At 34.0% G+C, this 17,706-nt stretch overlaps 1 protein-coding gene across 4 annotated transcripts in view; it reads right to left on the bottom strand.

Annotated features, from left to right (window-relative positions):
• The window catches only part of TMTC3 (transmembrane O-mannosyltransferase targeting cadherins 3), a 59,802-nt gene that overhangs the window by 21,647 nt on the left and 20,449 nt on the right, over positions 1–17,706 (bottom strand). For 3 of the 4 annotated variants that reach the window (XM_061125542.1, XM_061125524.1, XM_061125514.1), the window contains exons 3-7: positions 16,468–16,686; positions 15,067–15,166; positions 10,973–11,088; positions 10,353–10,525; positions 3,793–4,045 (exon numbers count right to left, since the gene is read on the bottom strand). In XM_061125542.1, the coding sequence (XP_060981525.1) occupies positions 3,793–4,045; positions 10,353–10,525; positions 10,973–11,088; positions 15,067–15,166; positions 16,468–16,686 (861 nt within the window). The remainder of the gene's footprint in view (positions 1–3,792; positions 4,046–10,352; positions 10,526–10,972; positions 11,089–15,066; positions 15,167–16,467; positions 16,687–17,706) is intronic. The other variant, XM_061125533.1, reaches the window with a different exon arrangement.

The raw sequence follows: 17,706 nt of genomic DNA, 5'->3' as shown, positions 1-17,706 counted from the left end.
TGCTTAACATACCTGGTGCTTGGTAGACACTCCTTTGGTTTACTTACCTCTTTCAGATAGCTTCAAATAATATTACCATTAAAAACAGTATGTTTAGTTTTATACATACATTAATTTATTTTCAGACTATTTTCTATAATAGATTATTACAAGCTATTGAATATAGTTTTCTATTTTTTATTTTATGTATAATATCAATAGCTTGTATCTGTTAATGCTATATTCCAAATTTATCCCACTTCTTCCTCCCCTTTCCCACATTGCTAAATTGCTAAGAGTCCTGTCCAACTCTTTCGCGACCCCATGGACTATAGCCCGCCAGGCTCTGTCCACGGGATTTCCCAGGCAAGAATACTGGAGTGGGTTGCCATTTCCTACTCCAGGGGATCTTCCTGACCCAGGAATCAAACCTGCGGCTCCTGGGTCTTGCATTGGCAGATAGATTCTTTACCACTGAGACACCAGGCAAGACCCTTCTCCTTTGGTAGCTAACTTTGTTTTCTACAAAACTAACACAGTATCATAAATTGACTCTATTTCAATTTCAAAAAATTTAAGAGTATGTTTAGGACTATATTTAAAGCAGTTATACCTAAAGTCACAAGGGTTCTTTTTTTATTCATACAAAATATAACGTAATTAATGTAAATCTATGTTAATTTCATTGGCAATATCCTTTCTATTTTTTATTGTTTGCATTATACAAATCATTATTTTACTTGCCAAAACTTTGTATTTAACTACTCTTTATTTTGCTTTTTAGTAGAAACTCAGTTTTAGATATATTCTACCATGTATCTGCTTCGTTTTTATTTATGTGAGCTGCAAAGCATTATTAGACAAAGTCCCAAAGCAAAAATAAATCTTTATCATCATAAATTCATAATCAACTTCAAATTAAATCCTTAAGACTGCTCAAGATTCTAGGTTTCTTTGGTAGGCTCACTCTCACTCTCTTTTACTATTTTCAATCTTGACTATTTTTCTCAAATTTCTGACCCACATCACTTTTAGGAGGTGACTACACTACCAAACTTTCAGAAAAAACAAAAGCAATAAAACAAGAATTTCTTTAATTCTCTGCTACTAAATCTATTAACATCTACGTTCACGACCATTTCCATCCTTCCTATAACATAAGCAGTGTCTCCATCTATCTGAGGCCAAACCTGAGCTCTAACACCTCTAATCTTAAAATCAATCAACCTTTCATTTACCTAATCACTTTCTTATAACAACTTTCTATGCTAAAAACGCTTTTGCCTTTCCAACCTTAAAAATCTTCTCCTTTGACAATATTATCTTTAAGTTATCTTAACCATTCATTATGACCCTTAGGTAAAAACAAGTTCCCACACTCTTAGGGAAAGATTTTTGTGGACATGGTTAACAAGCAGTTGGTTGTAACCTCACTTAATGTTTCAACTCAGAGTACCTTTTTGTAAGCAAACCCATTAGTGATATCTCTGTGTATAAAGGTCAGCCAACTGAGTACTCCCATGAAAGTGATTCTAAATGCCAACCAAGCAAGTCTTCCCCCCAATATCAACCAACTTCAGCCTCGGAAGGTCCATCAATTCCAGGTCTCTATGCTTCCCCCAAGCCCTGACCCCCCAACAAAAGATCAGTTGCTTTGTTATACTTGAAGCCACTGCCTGACTGGCTATCTTCTCTAAATTAGACCTTGTCTCCTTCTTTGAAACATTCAGTTAAATCATTCCTAAAGGTTACCTACACTAGCAATCTTCCCTTCCTCATCTCCTAATCAAATCACTCCACAGATACAGATTTCATTTAAGTAACTACATGAATGAAAAATGAAGGCGCTCAGTCGTGTCCGACTCTGTGACCCCATGGACTACAGCCTACCAAGTTTCTCCACCCACGGGGTTTTCCAGGCAAGAATACTGGAGTGGGTTGCCATTTCCTTCTCCAGGGGACCTTTCCAACCCAGGGATCAAACCCAGGTCTCCAGCATTGCAAGCAGATGCTTTACAGTCTGAGCCACGAGAGAAGCCAAGTAACTACATAAAAGAAGTCAAATCCAACTGATCTCACTATTTGACAGCAACTGTTGGTGTTAACCATTTTTCCAGAAACGTTTTCCTACCTTTCTGTCCATTTGGTCTATTCCTATTTGGTACTCTTGCCTGAAAAATCCCATGGATGGAGGAGCCTGGTTGGTTGTAGTCCATGGAGTCGCCAAGAGTCGGACATGACTGAGCGACTTCACTTTCACGCATTGGAGTAGGAAATGGCAACCCACTCCAGTGTTCTTGCCTGGAGAATCCCAGGGACAAGGGAGCCCGGTGGACTGCCGTCTATGGGGTCACACAGAGTCGGACAGGACTTAGCAGCAGCAGCAGCTATTTGGTTTATTTTCCTTTACACAACACCTAAATATGGAAGCTTTTCAAGACTGACTGAGATACAGCCTTCTTCTCTATCATTCTATTCAGCCCCTTCAACTATTTATTGAGGGAAAATTAAGAACAAATAGTCTAAGGCATGCATTACGTGTATGAATTAACTTCTATGCATCTAGAATGGTGATAGCTAGTTACCACCTCCAAGAGATGTGACAAAATCCCAGTTGAGAAAGCCTGCTCTATAACCCCTCCAAAGGTCTTCTTCTTTACATCTTGTTTTCAATTACTATCTCTATGGCAACTGTCAAATTTCTCTGTGGCAATTTATCAAATTTTTTTATGCATATCTCAGGCTTTGCCACAAAACTCCAGGCACTAAGCGCCATTCAAAATCTCCGTTAGAAAATTTCAAAGATACCTCAAACTCAACAAGTCCAGGCACTAGTAAATATATCTTTCTTCAATCCCTATTGGAGAAGGAAATGGCAATCCACTCCAGTATTCTTGCCTGGAGAATCCCATCAACAGAGAAGCCTGGTGGGCTGCAGTCCACAGGGTCGCAGAGTCGGACACGACTGAGTGACTTCACTTCACTTCAATCCCTATAGTCTTTCAAATTTCTCTAGAATGTGAGTTCTCTGGCAATGGGGGTCCTGTATTTCTTTTTACTGTCATATACTCAGTGCCTAAAATGCTACCTGCTACATAGGCTACAAATCAAAAATTTTATTGAATGAATAAATGAATCTAGTGGCTGCAGCCAGAATATACTTGCAAAGTATTAAAACACTTTCTGGCAAACAGTAAATTCTTAAGAAAATGTTGAAGATGATTATTTCCTTCCATAATTTAAAGTAAGAGGCAACACAATTATTATGAGTAAGAAGTGAGGGCAGAGCTAAGAAAACTGCAAAGAAACAGATCTCATAAAAACAAAAAAAGACTTTCAAATAATCAGAATTCTCTGAACATAGTCAAGAAATACCTCAGGGAGTAATGAAAGTTTTGCTAATGAAAAATAAAGAGCTATGCATTTCTAGGGGCTTATCTTACATGATCCTCTTCTCTGTGCCAAGAAAACAAAGTAGTATACAGTATACTGAATAATTTCTTTAAAAGGGTGTATAATCTAGTGGGGTAAAGGTAAGAAATAAAAAACAAAATGCTAAAAAGGATGCTCCATGATTTCAGAGTTCCCACCAAATTAGGGAAATTCATAATCACTCTTTGTGTCACATGCTGAATGTGCAGCATTAATCAAACTCTGACATATAATTATAGTATAGCCTAAAATAAGTTCATAAATTAGGATGACACGAACAAAGACAGACAGCAATTTTTCAAAGATGCTTTTGAAAAACTAAAGGCACTCAATTAATAAACTGAATATAGTATCATCTGAAAATTTACGCAACTTTCTTACCATTAAAACAGTCTTGGAGGAATTACTAGGATATCTGAGACTAAATACTCCCAAAGCTCCCAAAAAGCAAAAAAAAATAAACGTGGCAAGATTTCGAACATCTAGAAATGACTCTATCAGTGGTATTGTTCCCATGGTCCAATCACAGCAGAGCTCTGAAGGATTTAATAGAAGCCAAGCATTCACAGGAAGCAGGTAGTTAAAAGTCAGCTGCCTTGTAGGAGTTGGGCTTACAGCAGCTGGGTTATCAAACCTGTGTAAAGAATGAAAAAAAAAAAAAAGTTACTGAAATTAAAACACTTTAAACACAAAGTTAATATATAAAAGATACAAATACTGAACAACAATAATAAAAACAGCATTTTACATGTAATCTTGCTAAAGACATAAACTCTTTATGGAAACCTTAGATTCTTGCCTGAGTTCAAATTTCTTTATGAAACGTCTAATTGAGAGGTATGATATTTATGAAGAACTGTTTGAGAGGCAAGCAGGTTACCTATTTCTAGTTTATTATGAGAATGATTCAGACAGGTATTCTATAATATTATGACATTCTGCAGAAATGCTTTTATTAAATTATGGCTTTCTGCTTCAACATCATAAGAAAAGTTTTGTACGATTCATTGTTGTATGAATGCTTCTGAGAACACTAATTAATCTTTTCCTTTAAGAGATGTTTCTTTCATCACCAAATGTTAATGAAAATTATGTTTTCTAGAACTATGTTTTCTTTTGTCACAGAGACAACTAAATCATCTGTGAGCTTTTTCTTTTTGTTTTGACTTCTACAAAGCTAAAAACCAAATTCTAGTACAGAGTAGTAACTGCACAGCCATACGGCACATTTTATTTGTGCTCTACTTAATACAACTTATATCCTAGTTTATATAGGCCATGATATATTACTAGTCTGTTTACTGCAAATTAAGTCAAATCATTTTTTAAAAGTACATTTAAATTAATCATTTCAGATTTTTAATTCTTTACACTATGTTCTAAATTGTATTAACATATCTAAATTGTGTTAACATATAGTTGTTTAAATCTTCCCTGGTGACTCAGATGGTAAAGAATCCGCCTGCAAGGTAGGTAGAGTCACTGGGTCAGGAAGATCCGCTGGAGAAGGGAATGGCCACCCACTTACGAATTCTCGCCTGAATTCCATGGACAGAAGGAGCCTGTGAGCTACAGCCCATGGGGTCACCAAGAGCTGGACATGACTGTGTGAGTATTTCCTTCCTCTACTATAGTTGCTTAAAAACCCAACTCTCATTTTAAAATGAATAAGTCAAAGAAAAATCAACCTCTATCACTTATTTGACTTGGTCTTCTTAAAAATATCAACTGGTTGAGAAAAATGAATTATTTTTTGAACAAACAATATTTTCTAAACTTTCCTGCTGGGCTAAGTCGCTTCAGTCGTGTCCGACTCTTTGCAACCCTATGAGCTGCAGCCCTCCAGGCTCTTCTCTCCTTGGGATTCTCCAGGCGAGAATACTGGAGTGGACAGCCAATCCCTTCTCCAAAACTTTCATACCTCAATACATACATGTATGAAAAATACTATATCTTCAAAGTCAGGATTTGAATTCTCAACATGACCAACAAAACTGAACACAAAACCTTGTCCTGTCATCCACTTGTCAGAGTTCATTTAGAAAGATTAATTATTTAGGATAAATTATTTGATAATTGAACTTCAGTCAAAGAATACATGTCAAAGCAAGTCTAATCATATTACAATCAACCTCAAAGGATAACAGAATAAAATTTATATAACACACGTACATATACACAAATTTTAAAATGCTTATATTTGGAAAATACGGTGTTAAACATAACATACTCCATATACCCGTCTACATATATATACAAAAAATAAATACATTCACACCTATAAGGCACATTTTCATATTATAGAACCAGAGATGCAAAAGAGTTGATTCAAATTCCCTAAAACAAATGATAAACAGGAAACATTAGGACTAAGAAGTGTAGAAGGAAATACAAAATATCTATCTACAATTCAATCTACTTTCCACACTATCATGCTTAAATGAGCTTTTAGTTTAGCATGGCTAGACTCAGAAGTAAAAATTCTGGTAGTAAAAAGTAAATATTCTTTATAGAAAAAAATGCTATTAAGGATAGTTATTATACAATGGAATATTACTCAGACATAAAAGAACAATGAAATAATACCATTTACACCAACATGGATAGACCTAGAGATTATCATACTTGGTGAAGTAAATTAGGTAGAGATATGATATCATATTCCACATATGATATCACTTATATGTGGAATCTAAAAGAAGATACAAATGAACTTATTTACTAAACGGAAAGAGACTCAGACATAGAAAACAAATATATGACTACCAAAGGGGAAAAGGTAAGGGAGGGATAAATTAGGAGCTTGGATTTAACAGATATACCTTACTATATATAAAAGAGATAAACAAGGTCCTATTGCATAGCAAAGGGAACTATATTCAGTATCTTGTAATAACCTATAATGGAAAAAAATTGGGCTTTTGTTTAAAAAAAAGTTCTTGCATGTAATGTCAGTCACTTGAATAAAACTATGAATAGGCAACTTTATAAATTTTCTTTTAAACTTTGGATGAGTGAGGTGTGGAAAAATGCTATGAGAGCAGGAAAAAAAAGATAAGAAGAATGTTAAAATTCAGTATAACTTTTGCTTCTAGCCTTAAACAAAATTAAAAAAAAGGAAAATTAAACTTTCCTTTAACATTCTAAGCATCAAGCAAAGAAGGACAATGACACTTGATTGATAGGAAAAATAAAAACAAAAAACAGATGAGGGGAGTCCTATCTAAAGAGTTTATAACTTGGATAGAATTTTTAGTCTGTGCAGCAACAAGAGAGAATCTGAGTGGAGACCATTTGTATCCCTAAATTGAGAAGATGGAGCTGGGAGCCCTAGAAGTCCAGGGGGGTTAGAATTAGCAGGCAGAATACCAGGAAGAAGAAAACTGTTGAGAAAGAGAACTCATATCTGTAAAGGCTCTCTCTCCAGTTTTCAGTACTAATGAGAACTGATCAGCATATATACACAAAGAAATACCTAAGGACAGTATAGGGGGTTGATTTCTGTCTCCCCAAAGTTTATGTCTACCCAAAACCCCAGAATGTGACTTTATCAGCAAGAAGGTCTTTGTCAATGCAGTCAGAGTTAAGATGAGGTCACACTGGATTAAGGGTGGGCCCACTATCTAATGAGGGCATGGTGACCCACTCTAGTGCTCTTCCCTGAAGCATCCCCATGGACAGAGGAGCCTGGCAGGCTGCAGTCATGGGGTCGCAGAGTCGGACATGACCGCGCGACTAAGCACAGCACAGCACCATCTAATGACTGATGTTCTCACACAAAGAAGAGAAAATACAGAGAAACACACAGGGAAAAAGGCTAGGCAAAGACGGAGCAGATTACAGTGATACAGCAACGCGCCAAGGAATGTCAAAGATTGCCAGCAACCGCCAGAAGCTAGGCATAGAACAGATTCTTTCCCAGAGCCTTCCGAAGGAACGAACTGTGCCTGACACCTTGATTTTTGGACTCTGGCCTCCAGTGCTGTGAGACAATAAGTTCCTGCTCTTGAAGCCACTCAGTTTCTGGTCAATTGTTACAGCAGGTCTAGGAAAACTAATACAGTTTGGAAAGTACCTTCTGAGAGGATCAGATAAAAACTCACAACTGGGAACAGTTCTTCAGCAGCCAGAGTGGAAATCCTCATAACGCGAAGTCTATCAAGGAGAGCTCAGAAGGGTCTTGTGTCAGCAAGGGAGCAAAATTAGCCCTATCCTAAATGCTGCTATGCTTCCCAGGTGGTTCAGTGGTAAGAAATGCTCCTGCCAATGCAGAAGTGGGTTCAATCCTTGGGTAGGGAAGATCCCCTGGAGAAGGAAGTGGTAACTCACTCTAGGATTCTGGCCTGAAAATCCCACCGACAGAGGAGCCTGGCAGGCTACAGTCCATGGGGTTGCCAAAAGAGCCAGACACGACTTAGCTGTTAAACAAACACTGCTATGGTCTCCTAAAACAAAGCTTAAAAGCAACACCTGAAGATGAAACATCTTTCAAATAACTTACATGCATCTGAGAACAATGCTCTACAATATTTATAGGAATACATAAGGTAAAATCAGATACAGTACCTATTAGAAAAACTACCAAGCATGTGAAGAGATAGAAAAATACAATCCATGAGGAGAAAAATTATTCAATCTAAACTGATCAAGAAATTACACAGATGACAAAATCAGTGGAAAAGGACATTAAAGTCCTAACAGTTAGAAATATGGAATACATACACAAACAAACACACACACAGCTCAAACAGAACTCAAATAGAGATGAAAATGTCTGAGATGAAAAATAAAAGAAATTAAGGACAGATTAGACATGCAGAAAAAAATTAGTAAACTTGAAGCTACAATGGAAGAAATTATCCAAGATGAAAATGGGAAAAATAGCTTTGGAGGGAAGAGAAATAAATATAGAGTAACAGTAGTATTTCAAGAAGCCTAAAGTACATGTAATTGGTGTCCGCAGAGGAAGAAAGGAGAGCAAAGAAAAAATGTTTCAAGAAGTTTATAACTGAAACAATTCCAAAATGTATATGAAGTTAAGACCTACATATTCTAAAAAGCTAAATTAACCTAAGCACAAGAAACATGAAGATAAAACAAACAGTAACTGAAAGCTTGCAACTTCTGGCCATTTTCACCCAGTTTGTTATAAGTCCTGAAGTTGTAATGTACAGGATCATGATTGTAGTTAATAATACTGTATCATATATTTGGAAGTTGCTAAGAGTATAGATCTTAAAAGTTCTCATCAAAAGAAAAAAAACTTTTTGGTAATTATGTGTGGTGATGGATGTTGACTAAATTTATTATGGTAATCATTTGTGTGTGTGTAAGATTCATTATGTTGTTCACTAATAAAATGCTATATGTCAATTATGTCTCAATTAAAAAATACAGAGAAGAGAAACAACGATAAAGAGAAACTATTAAAAGCAAATATTGAAAAACAAAAGACATACTACATGCAGAAACATAAAGATAAGGATGAAAAGATTTTCCATTTAACATAACACAAGCCATAGAATATAGACTAATATTTTTAGGTTAGTGAATGAAAACCAGCATTGTAGAATTCTACACTCAAGGAAAATATCTTTCAAAAATAAAGGTAAAATAAAGGTATTATATATACAAAAGCTTAAAGAATTCATCACCAGCGCAGTCCTACATGTTAAGAAATGTCAAAGAAAGTCCTTCAGTCACAAGGAAAAATGGTACCAGATGAAAATCTTGATCTAACAAAGGAAGAACACTAGAAATGGTAACTCTATGGGGTAACACAAAATTTTTTAAAAATTTAATCTTTCAAAGATAACTGTTTACAGGAAAAAATAACAATGTATTGTGGGATTTATAATGTATACTCAATAAAAAATATGAAAATAGCACAAAGGCTACATTATTATTTAAAGTGTTTGTATAAAAATGCATTTATTATATATATATTAGTACTATATATATTTACATTTATAATTGACATACATACAATTATAATATTCCTTAAAGATAAATTGTGATAAATAAATGATGTAAACCAAAAAAACCCCTAAAGCAATCACTAAAAATACACAGCAAAAATTTATAGCTAATAAGCCAACAAGGAGATAAGAATGGAGTAATACAAAATACTCAATTCAAAACAGAGAAAAAATAGAACAAAGAACAGATGAGACAAAGAGAAAACAATTAGTAAGATGGTAGATTTACAACAAACTGTATCAGACAGCTGAAGCCACCATTTAAAAGACAGATTATCTGACCAAACAAAAAAGGAAGACCCAACTATATGTAGCCTATAAAAAATCTACTTTAAATATAAAGATATAGATAGAATTAAGAGGTAAAAGAATGAAAAAAGATAAACCATTTATCACTAACAAAAAGACAGCTGGAGTAGTTATATTAATATAAGGAAAAGTGAATTTCTTAGTAAAGACTATTACTAGGGATAAAAAAGCTCATTTAATAATGATAAAGGGATCAATTCATCAAGAAGACATCAAAATCCTAAATATTGATATACTTTATTGTAGAGTTTTACAATAAATACAGGAAGCAAAAATTGACAGAACTGAGGAGAAATAGACAAATCAATCAGTCTGTAACTCTGATCAGTTACAGTCAGAGATTTCAACATCCTTTTCTCAATAATTAATAGAACAAGTAGACAAAAATGACCAAGGATATGGAAGACTGAACACTTAACCAACTGGGGGAGCATTATCTTGACTGATGCTTCCATGAGTGTACACGTATATCAAACCTATTAATCTTAACATTTTAAATACATGAGGGTTCTTAAAAAGTATAAATTATAACTCAATAAAGCTGTTAAAAAACCTTAGTGTAAATCAAAGACTTTCTGAAACATTTGCAATCACTTGAAACTCAAAGTTTAAAAAAAAAAAAAGGAAAAAAGAAAAAGAACCAGAATTTCATACCTGGTGAACACTGGAAGTTGCGACTGAATAACCTGGACTCTAATCACAACAAGTAACAGTGTGCTGAACATCAAAACAATGAGTTTTATTAGTGTCTGCAGCATAGAAAATGGAATACTACCCTTTCCACGAAGAAACTGTCCAGCAGTAGTACATAACAATGGCAAAGTATACTAGAAAAAGAAAAAAAATTAAGTAAAAAATAGAAATTTACTGTAACATTTTCAACAACTGTACTTTCTAATTGTAAGATTAAATAAAAATTGACTATAATTATAAAATCAACATGGAACTGGTGGAACTGATAATGAATAAAACTGAGCCCAACAGTCTTATCCAATAATGAATTATACTATACAGTATTACTGGTGCTTTTGCAAACTGCCCAACAGTTCCTTTATTGAAACTTAAAAATCTGTCCTTAAAAAACTGAAGGTGTAATATAAGATGTTAAGTAATATTCAGTGGGTATGAAGGCAAAATATGCTTGTTTCTTGCAAATTTTTGCTAAATATTATTGGTAAAGCAATTTATATGATGATAATTTAGAAAATAAATCATTAGAATCTGAATCAAACAATATAAAAGACAGCAACAAGGAAATTTATATTTCTCCTTACCCCTTGGGCAATAAATACTTCATATACACAGCAAATTCCCACAACTGTTATTCCTTGTTCTTTACACAGTGTTGCAACAGCCACTAAAAAAACTGTCAATGCAATTGGAGTCCACGCTACAATTCAGGAACAGAAAAATATAAAAACACACAAAAATAATTTTACAATATCATAAAAGAATAAGACAACAATTAGATATTACTGAAAAACTTCAAATGTTGTAAGCAATTTTTGCTTTATATATTCAAAACAGTACATTAATATATATAATTTGAACTAAAAAATTTTGTGAAGAGGAAAATTACCTAATCAAATGCTAACATTTAAAAACAACGGTAGGGTGGCCAATTTGGAAAAGAGAAATTTAGTGTTGAGTGCAGTGATTAATGAACTATCAATCTGAAATGAAGATAAATATCTGAAATTATCATAGAGATATCTATACACTTTATTATATTTGTAAGTAATTAAAAATTTGAAACTGAAAACTACTGGGCAAAGTACATTACCATTGTTACTGGGAAAAAAAGACGAGGAAAACTAAAACAGGTTAACAATATGCATTTAAATCAATACTATAACAAAAATTTGTAATAGAAAATTCACAAGTTCTATTTAAGGGGAAAATTTACATTCATCAATTGTGAGTAAATGTCTTTTGTACTGTGTGCTTCTACTTAGTAGTAATCTGATTAAAGAATAATGAATTGTGAGACTAAATCTGGATTTACCACTAATTTGCTTTGGGATTTTAGGCAACTTTTTTGAGCTTCAGCTTTCTTATCAGAAAATATGATTTATAACTCTTCCACATGGTAGAATGATTGTGTGACCTCAGTTTTTAATAAGAACATTAATCAAATAAAACTCAAATAACTGACTTAAATCCAGGTATAAATAACAGAATTCATGAAGCTATTACATTTTTATTTTTGTCATTGGGTTTAATATAGAACTATGTTTTCGAAATCATTTTCAATTTTGAAGAACTCTATAGATTAAAATTACCTAAAAGGAAAAAACAAAAAAACCAACCTAGAACACCATTAGAAGTATTGAGTATAACACTATTCCTTCCTCAGAAAATCTCTCGTATTCTAGTTAGGCCCAAACTGTTAATACTAATGTAACAGATTATATTAAGGGCTGAATTACCTGGCTAAAAGTCAACAAGAAATTCACAGAGCCAAGAAATTAGTAGATGATTATTTACAAAACAAACTGAACCGAAAGCTGGACCTTGAAGGACATATGAGACATAAAAAAAACTGGGAAAGGGGTATGTATGAATAAAGGTGTAGAGGAGGGAATAAGCTTGGCAAGTGAAGGATACAGAGAATATAGTATGACTGAAATGGTATGCATATAATAAAAAAAGTGGGAAACAATGGCCTTGATAACAGGTATATTAAACAGTTTAGATAACCAGTTTAGTGTATTTCATAGCATTTCAATCACTCTATGGGATATGAAGGCAGTTGGAATCATATTCAAGATGAGGAAAGAATTTTGGAGGTTTAACTAGAGTCATACACAGTAAGCAGACCATGACTTTAACTTGGTTCTTCTCATACTAAATACAAAACTAAATACAAAACTTGCTAATTTGTATTATACTTTCACTCCAAGGAATAGAAACCAAACAGCTGCATTCCATGATGCTGGATTTAATTTAAGCAACTAATAGTTCTAATAAAGGCAAAAGTTTTGCTAAAACCAGTCACTTTAGTTCTTCAACCTTTGGTGACTATGAACGTACACACTGATTTTTATAATCAGATCTCTGTGGCTGAAGTCACTATGGTGATTTAGTCCCAAGTAAGTACTCCTGCTAAATAAATTGACATTAAAAAAAAATACATGTGTTCAGTATAGAATCAATTTCAATAATCAAAATCTATTCCAATTTCAAACACAGGATTCCAAGCTGATTTTACATGTGTAAAGACACATATCTTCGGCAATCATGTATTTATTTTTAGTTATTTTTAGTATTTACTACATTTGCAGGGGTCACGTACGGATGTGAGCGTAGGACCATAAAGAAGGCTGAGTGGCGAAGAATTGATGCTTTTGAACTGTGGTGTTGGGGAAGACTCTAGAGAGTCCCTGAAGAGCAAGGGGATCAAATCAGTCAATCTTAAAGGAAATCAACCCTGAATATTCATTGGAAGGACTGATGCTGAAGCTCTAATACTTTGGCTACCTGATGTGAAGAGACGACTCATTGGAAAAGACCTTGATGCTGGGGAAGACTGAGGGCAGGAGGAGACAGGGCAACAAACGGTGAGATGGTTGGGTGGCAACAACAACAGTGATCAGAAGCGGTCCTGGGAAGCCTGGAAATTTCCATCCTGGGTTTAATTAAGTCACTGGATGGACACAGTGGCCCTGGTCTTTTTCATTATTAGACAGTGGTCAATAACTTTCAGAGAACATGAGATCAAAAGCCTTTTAAAATATGATAAGTAGATATCTGAAGGGTACTACAGTTAAAAAAGAGAGTACAAACACAATAACATACACTAACTAAATAAGAATTACCTGAAAAGATAAACTAAGAAGTTAAAATAATTTAAAACAAGTGATTCTAAAGGAAATAAAGAAACTAGAGTTACAAAGAATAAGAAATTTTAAAAAATAACCAAGTAAAATTACTAAGAATGAAACAATATAATAAAATGAAAGGCTACTTTAGCTAGAATGAAGAGTTTCTCTAAGAGGGAAACCGCTGTGCTGAGGCCTGATGATGCAAAGAATATAAGTAACTATGTGAAGATCTGACGGAAGAAAATTCAAGCAAGAGGGGACAGCAAGTGTAAAAGCCAGTGCTTCACCTGTTTGAAGATCAGCAAGGCTTGCTTGGCTATAGTGAAGAGACTAGGGTAAAACTGTAGGAGGCACGTTTAGGGAAGTAGGCAGAGGCCTGATTACAATCTTGAAGTTCACAATATATTCTAAGTTTATCATTCATGTTTAGGATGGTATTTAAAGATGATCTTGGCTTGCAATTCCATATTAGTTACTGAACTACCTCTCACTGCATGACAGGCAACAGGGAAAATAGGGTTACTGCTTCCGATGAGCCAGGTACAGATTTAAATGCCTTAACATGCTTAACTCAACTAATCCTTCTCAACAGGTAGAGACTCTTATTACCTACATTTTATAAAGAAACTAAAGCACAGAGGTGATGTAATTTGACCAACACAGTAAATGAAGCTACTAAACGGTGGGCCTGAAACGTGAAACTGGACTCCACAGGCCATGCTTCTAACCACTTTGCTACGCTGAACCCAAACTGTTTTAAAAAGGCATTACGCGTAGCAGCATAAAGCAAACCTACTCACATGACAAATCTAAGAAGCTGTTTAGCTGAACTGCTTATTTCTTGAAACCTCATTTTCATACATATAAAAATGAGGCTCCTTATCATCAATGCCTTGGGTCTATAGTGAGAACATTCTCCAAGAACACAGGAAAAAAACCTCAGAAATAAATTTTAAGATTAACCAGATTAAGACCATTATGTGAAGTCCATTTCATGTTCACTGTATCCACAGTCTTTAAAAATCATTTTTATTGCCTGGAATTTGTTTTCTGACAATGCCAAGCATCACTAGGACTAGTGGGCTAATGTATACAAGGCATTTTCCAATGCAGATGACATAGAGGGGAGTCAATGAACAGCTGAACTATGACTGACACAATGAAAGTTATACTCTAAGAGGATTTTAATCTTGCCTAAACAATACATGTTATAGCCTTCACAGGCGTTATTTATAGAAAGACAACTAAGTATTGCTACTTTAATTATTTGGAGGTAATGGCAGACAGAACTCACAATAACCCTAAAACTCCTATATTCTAGGGAAATTTTAAAAAATTAGATCAACTAGAAATTGCTAGTCATGATAAAATATAAACTACACTCAATTTTTAATACTGACAATATTGCATACTTTTCTTATGTCCACAGATGCTAAAGTAACATGATATATAAACAAATATGGCATAATAAGAACCACTTGAAGTAAATACAAATTACTTGAGTTTCACAGCTAAAGGAAAAGCGCTGAACCTTAGACATTTACCTATGGAGTTACCTGGTCCTTTTGATTTAGTGTATGACAAAAACGCAGCCAGAAAAAAGACAGAGGACAGGAGCTCTGCTCGTCCTACAACACCTGTTACCTGGGAGGGAAAGGCAGGGGGTCCATATTAATGAAAAGCGTTTTCAAATTTTAACTATATAAAATTGCAACCGCAGTTTAATTAGAAATTAAGCCGCTGTAACTTTTCAAGTGCACATTTCTGTTTTTTAGGCATTCCTTGAGTGCCCTCATGTGGTGAATTTGGGTATCTTACATAAAAATATATTCATCAGTAACTATTAGCTTTTATTATTTTAACTATCAATAATTATAGACTCCGAGGAAGTTGCAGAAATAGTATAGAGAAGTCCTGTTTACCCTTTACCCAGCTTCCTTCAACAGTAACATCTTACACAAATATATAGTATACCATCTAGACTTAGTTCTAAATTTTTTTTTAAAATTCAAGTGTTCTTAAAATATAAGTATATAACAAACTCAATACAATACATCATATCTCACAAATAAAACCTGCAAAGTTTAAAAAGACAATACACTTTAAAATACCCTTTTAAACTTAAAAAAATTTAAATATAAAATCCCTCCAAACTCTTTAACGTATTCTGAACTCACTATAAAACTTAAAACAACCTATCATTTTTGTAGATGTATAGAAAAATGTTCAGTTAAATGCCAAAAGGCTCAGGATATTGGGAGAAACACACGACGACACTGCATCGCACACACACAGCTCTGCAGAGTTTAAACACACAGACCACTGTTTCAAACTAAAAGCTCATAATAAAACAACTGAATAGAGTCCTCCTTGCTCTGCTGAGAGGCAACTTTGGAGTCTCAAGATTACCAAATTAAGTAAGGTTATAATTTAATATGTGTTGGTCATGAGCAATACTGACAATAGTAGAGACACCGCCTAATTTTAAACATATGGTAATAAATAATATGAAATTACTGAGCATCATTTGTTAGGATGTCTGCTTACGTTTGCATGTATTCTGATACATTTTCATGCCTTACATAAGTTTCTATTATTTTCTGTCCTTTGAAACACAAACAAAGCCAAGTTGACAAATACTTAAAATCTTTATTCACAAAAAAAAAAAAATTGCAAAGAAAAGAATCGTATTCATTTCCACTTTACATTGCTAAAGCTGAATAATTACACGCTATACTCATGAATAAATGTTTGTTTCAAAAATTGTTTTAAATTGAAAATTTTTACACAATAGGAAAGCTATATCCAGTGCATTAGGAAGGTAAGACACTGTACCAACTTAAGGAGTCTTTAAATACTTGAAGTCATGGTTAATTTTTTTTCCTTAAAAATATATACCATTATAGTCATGTGTAGGAATAATGCAAAAAATAAATTTTACTTACTGCTTCTGTGTGTATTGGGTGCACTGCAAAAAGTAAAGAGGCAATCATACTACTCTGGTTATTCAGAAAAAGTCTGCAGACTTTCAGAAATATCACACTAACCACAGCATGAAAAATCATATTTAGGAGATGATATGACATTGGTGTTAGTTCACTGAACAGATAATTTAAGCGAAATGTCAATACTGTTAAGGGACGGTAAGACTTGTGGCTTCTCTCCTATAAGGAAAAAAAACAATCACTGATTATTAAAGTATCTTGGTTCTTCTGGACACATAAACTAATCACTGCTTTTACTACTAAAGAATCTACATTTGGCTGAGAAATAACAATAAAATAATGAAGTCTCAAGAATAACACAAATGTAAAAGATAGCTTTATGTGTTTGTGTGTGTGTGTGTGTGTGTTTCCCTATTTGTCCAAAAACAAGGCAATCTGCTCTTTGATATATAGTTGAGTTCAGTTCAATTGTTGAGTCATGTCTGATTCTGCAACTCCATGGACTGCAGCATGCCAGGCTTCCCTGCCCATCTCTTACTCCTGGAGCTTGCTCAAACTCATGTCCACTGAGTTGGTGATGCCATATATATATGTGTATCAGTATATATATACACACACGCTGATATATAGTAATCAAAGAAGAAAAACATTTGATTACTAATTCCTCTTCAATACACAGATTAAGAAAATAGGATAATAGTGGCATTAATCAATTGTAGTACAGGATTTCCCTCTAAAGCCTGTTTCCCAAACTATTACCAAAAAGCATTCATGTAACTGCTGGCTAGATTTTCAAAAGGAAATGTAAGAACAGAATGATTACCCAGTGCAATTTAAATAACAATGACTCAAAAAGGTACTGCCTAGTTGTCTTATGAAAATATACCTCCATAATGTATAAACCTGAATATATTAAACCAAAAATTCATAAGTACTACACAGGGAGTATATAAGAGAAAAACTTGCTTAAAGAATAAACATCTTTGCTATTGTAGTCTCTACTTGTAGTAGATCAAATTTTATGTTAGAGACTGAATTTCTTCATAAAATAAAAGCTACATTTAACAAGAAATATTTTTACTCTAAGACAAAATCAAAGCAGATTAAGAATAAAACACAAGTTAAAAAGATAGAAAATATTATCCTAGTCATTTTTTGGTAATTTTATATAAAGGCATCCACACTCACATTCCTTGCTCTCCTACCTCTACCGTATTTCGCTATAACCCTGTTTTATAG

The sequence above is a fragment of the Dama dama genome, chromosome 3, assembly GCF_033118175.1.
Source record: "Dama dama isolate Ldn47 chromosome 3, ASM3311817v1, whole genome shotgun sequence".
NCBI classification, from domain to species: Eukaryota; Metazoa; Chordata; class Mammalia; order Artiodactyla; family Cervidae; genus Dama; species Dama dama.
The sequence above is the reverse complement of the archived record's forward strand: the minus strand, read 5'-3'. Positions and strand labels throughout refer to the sequence as shown.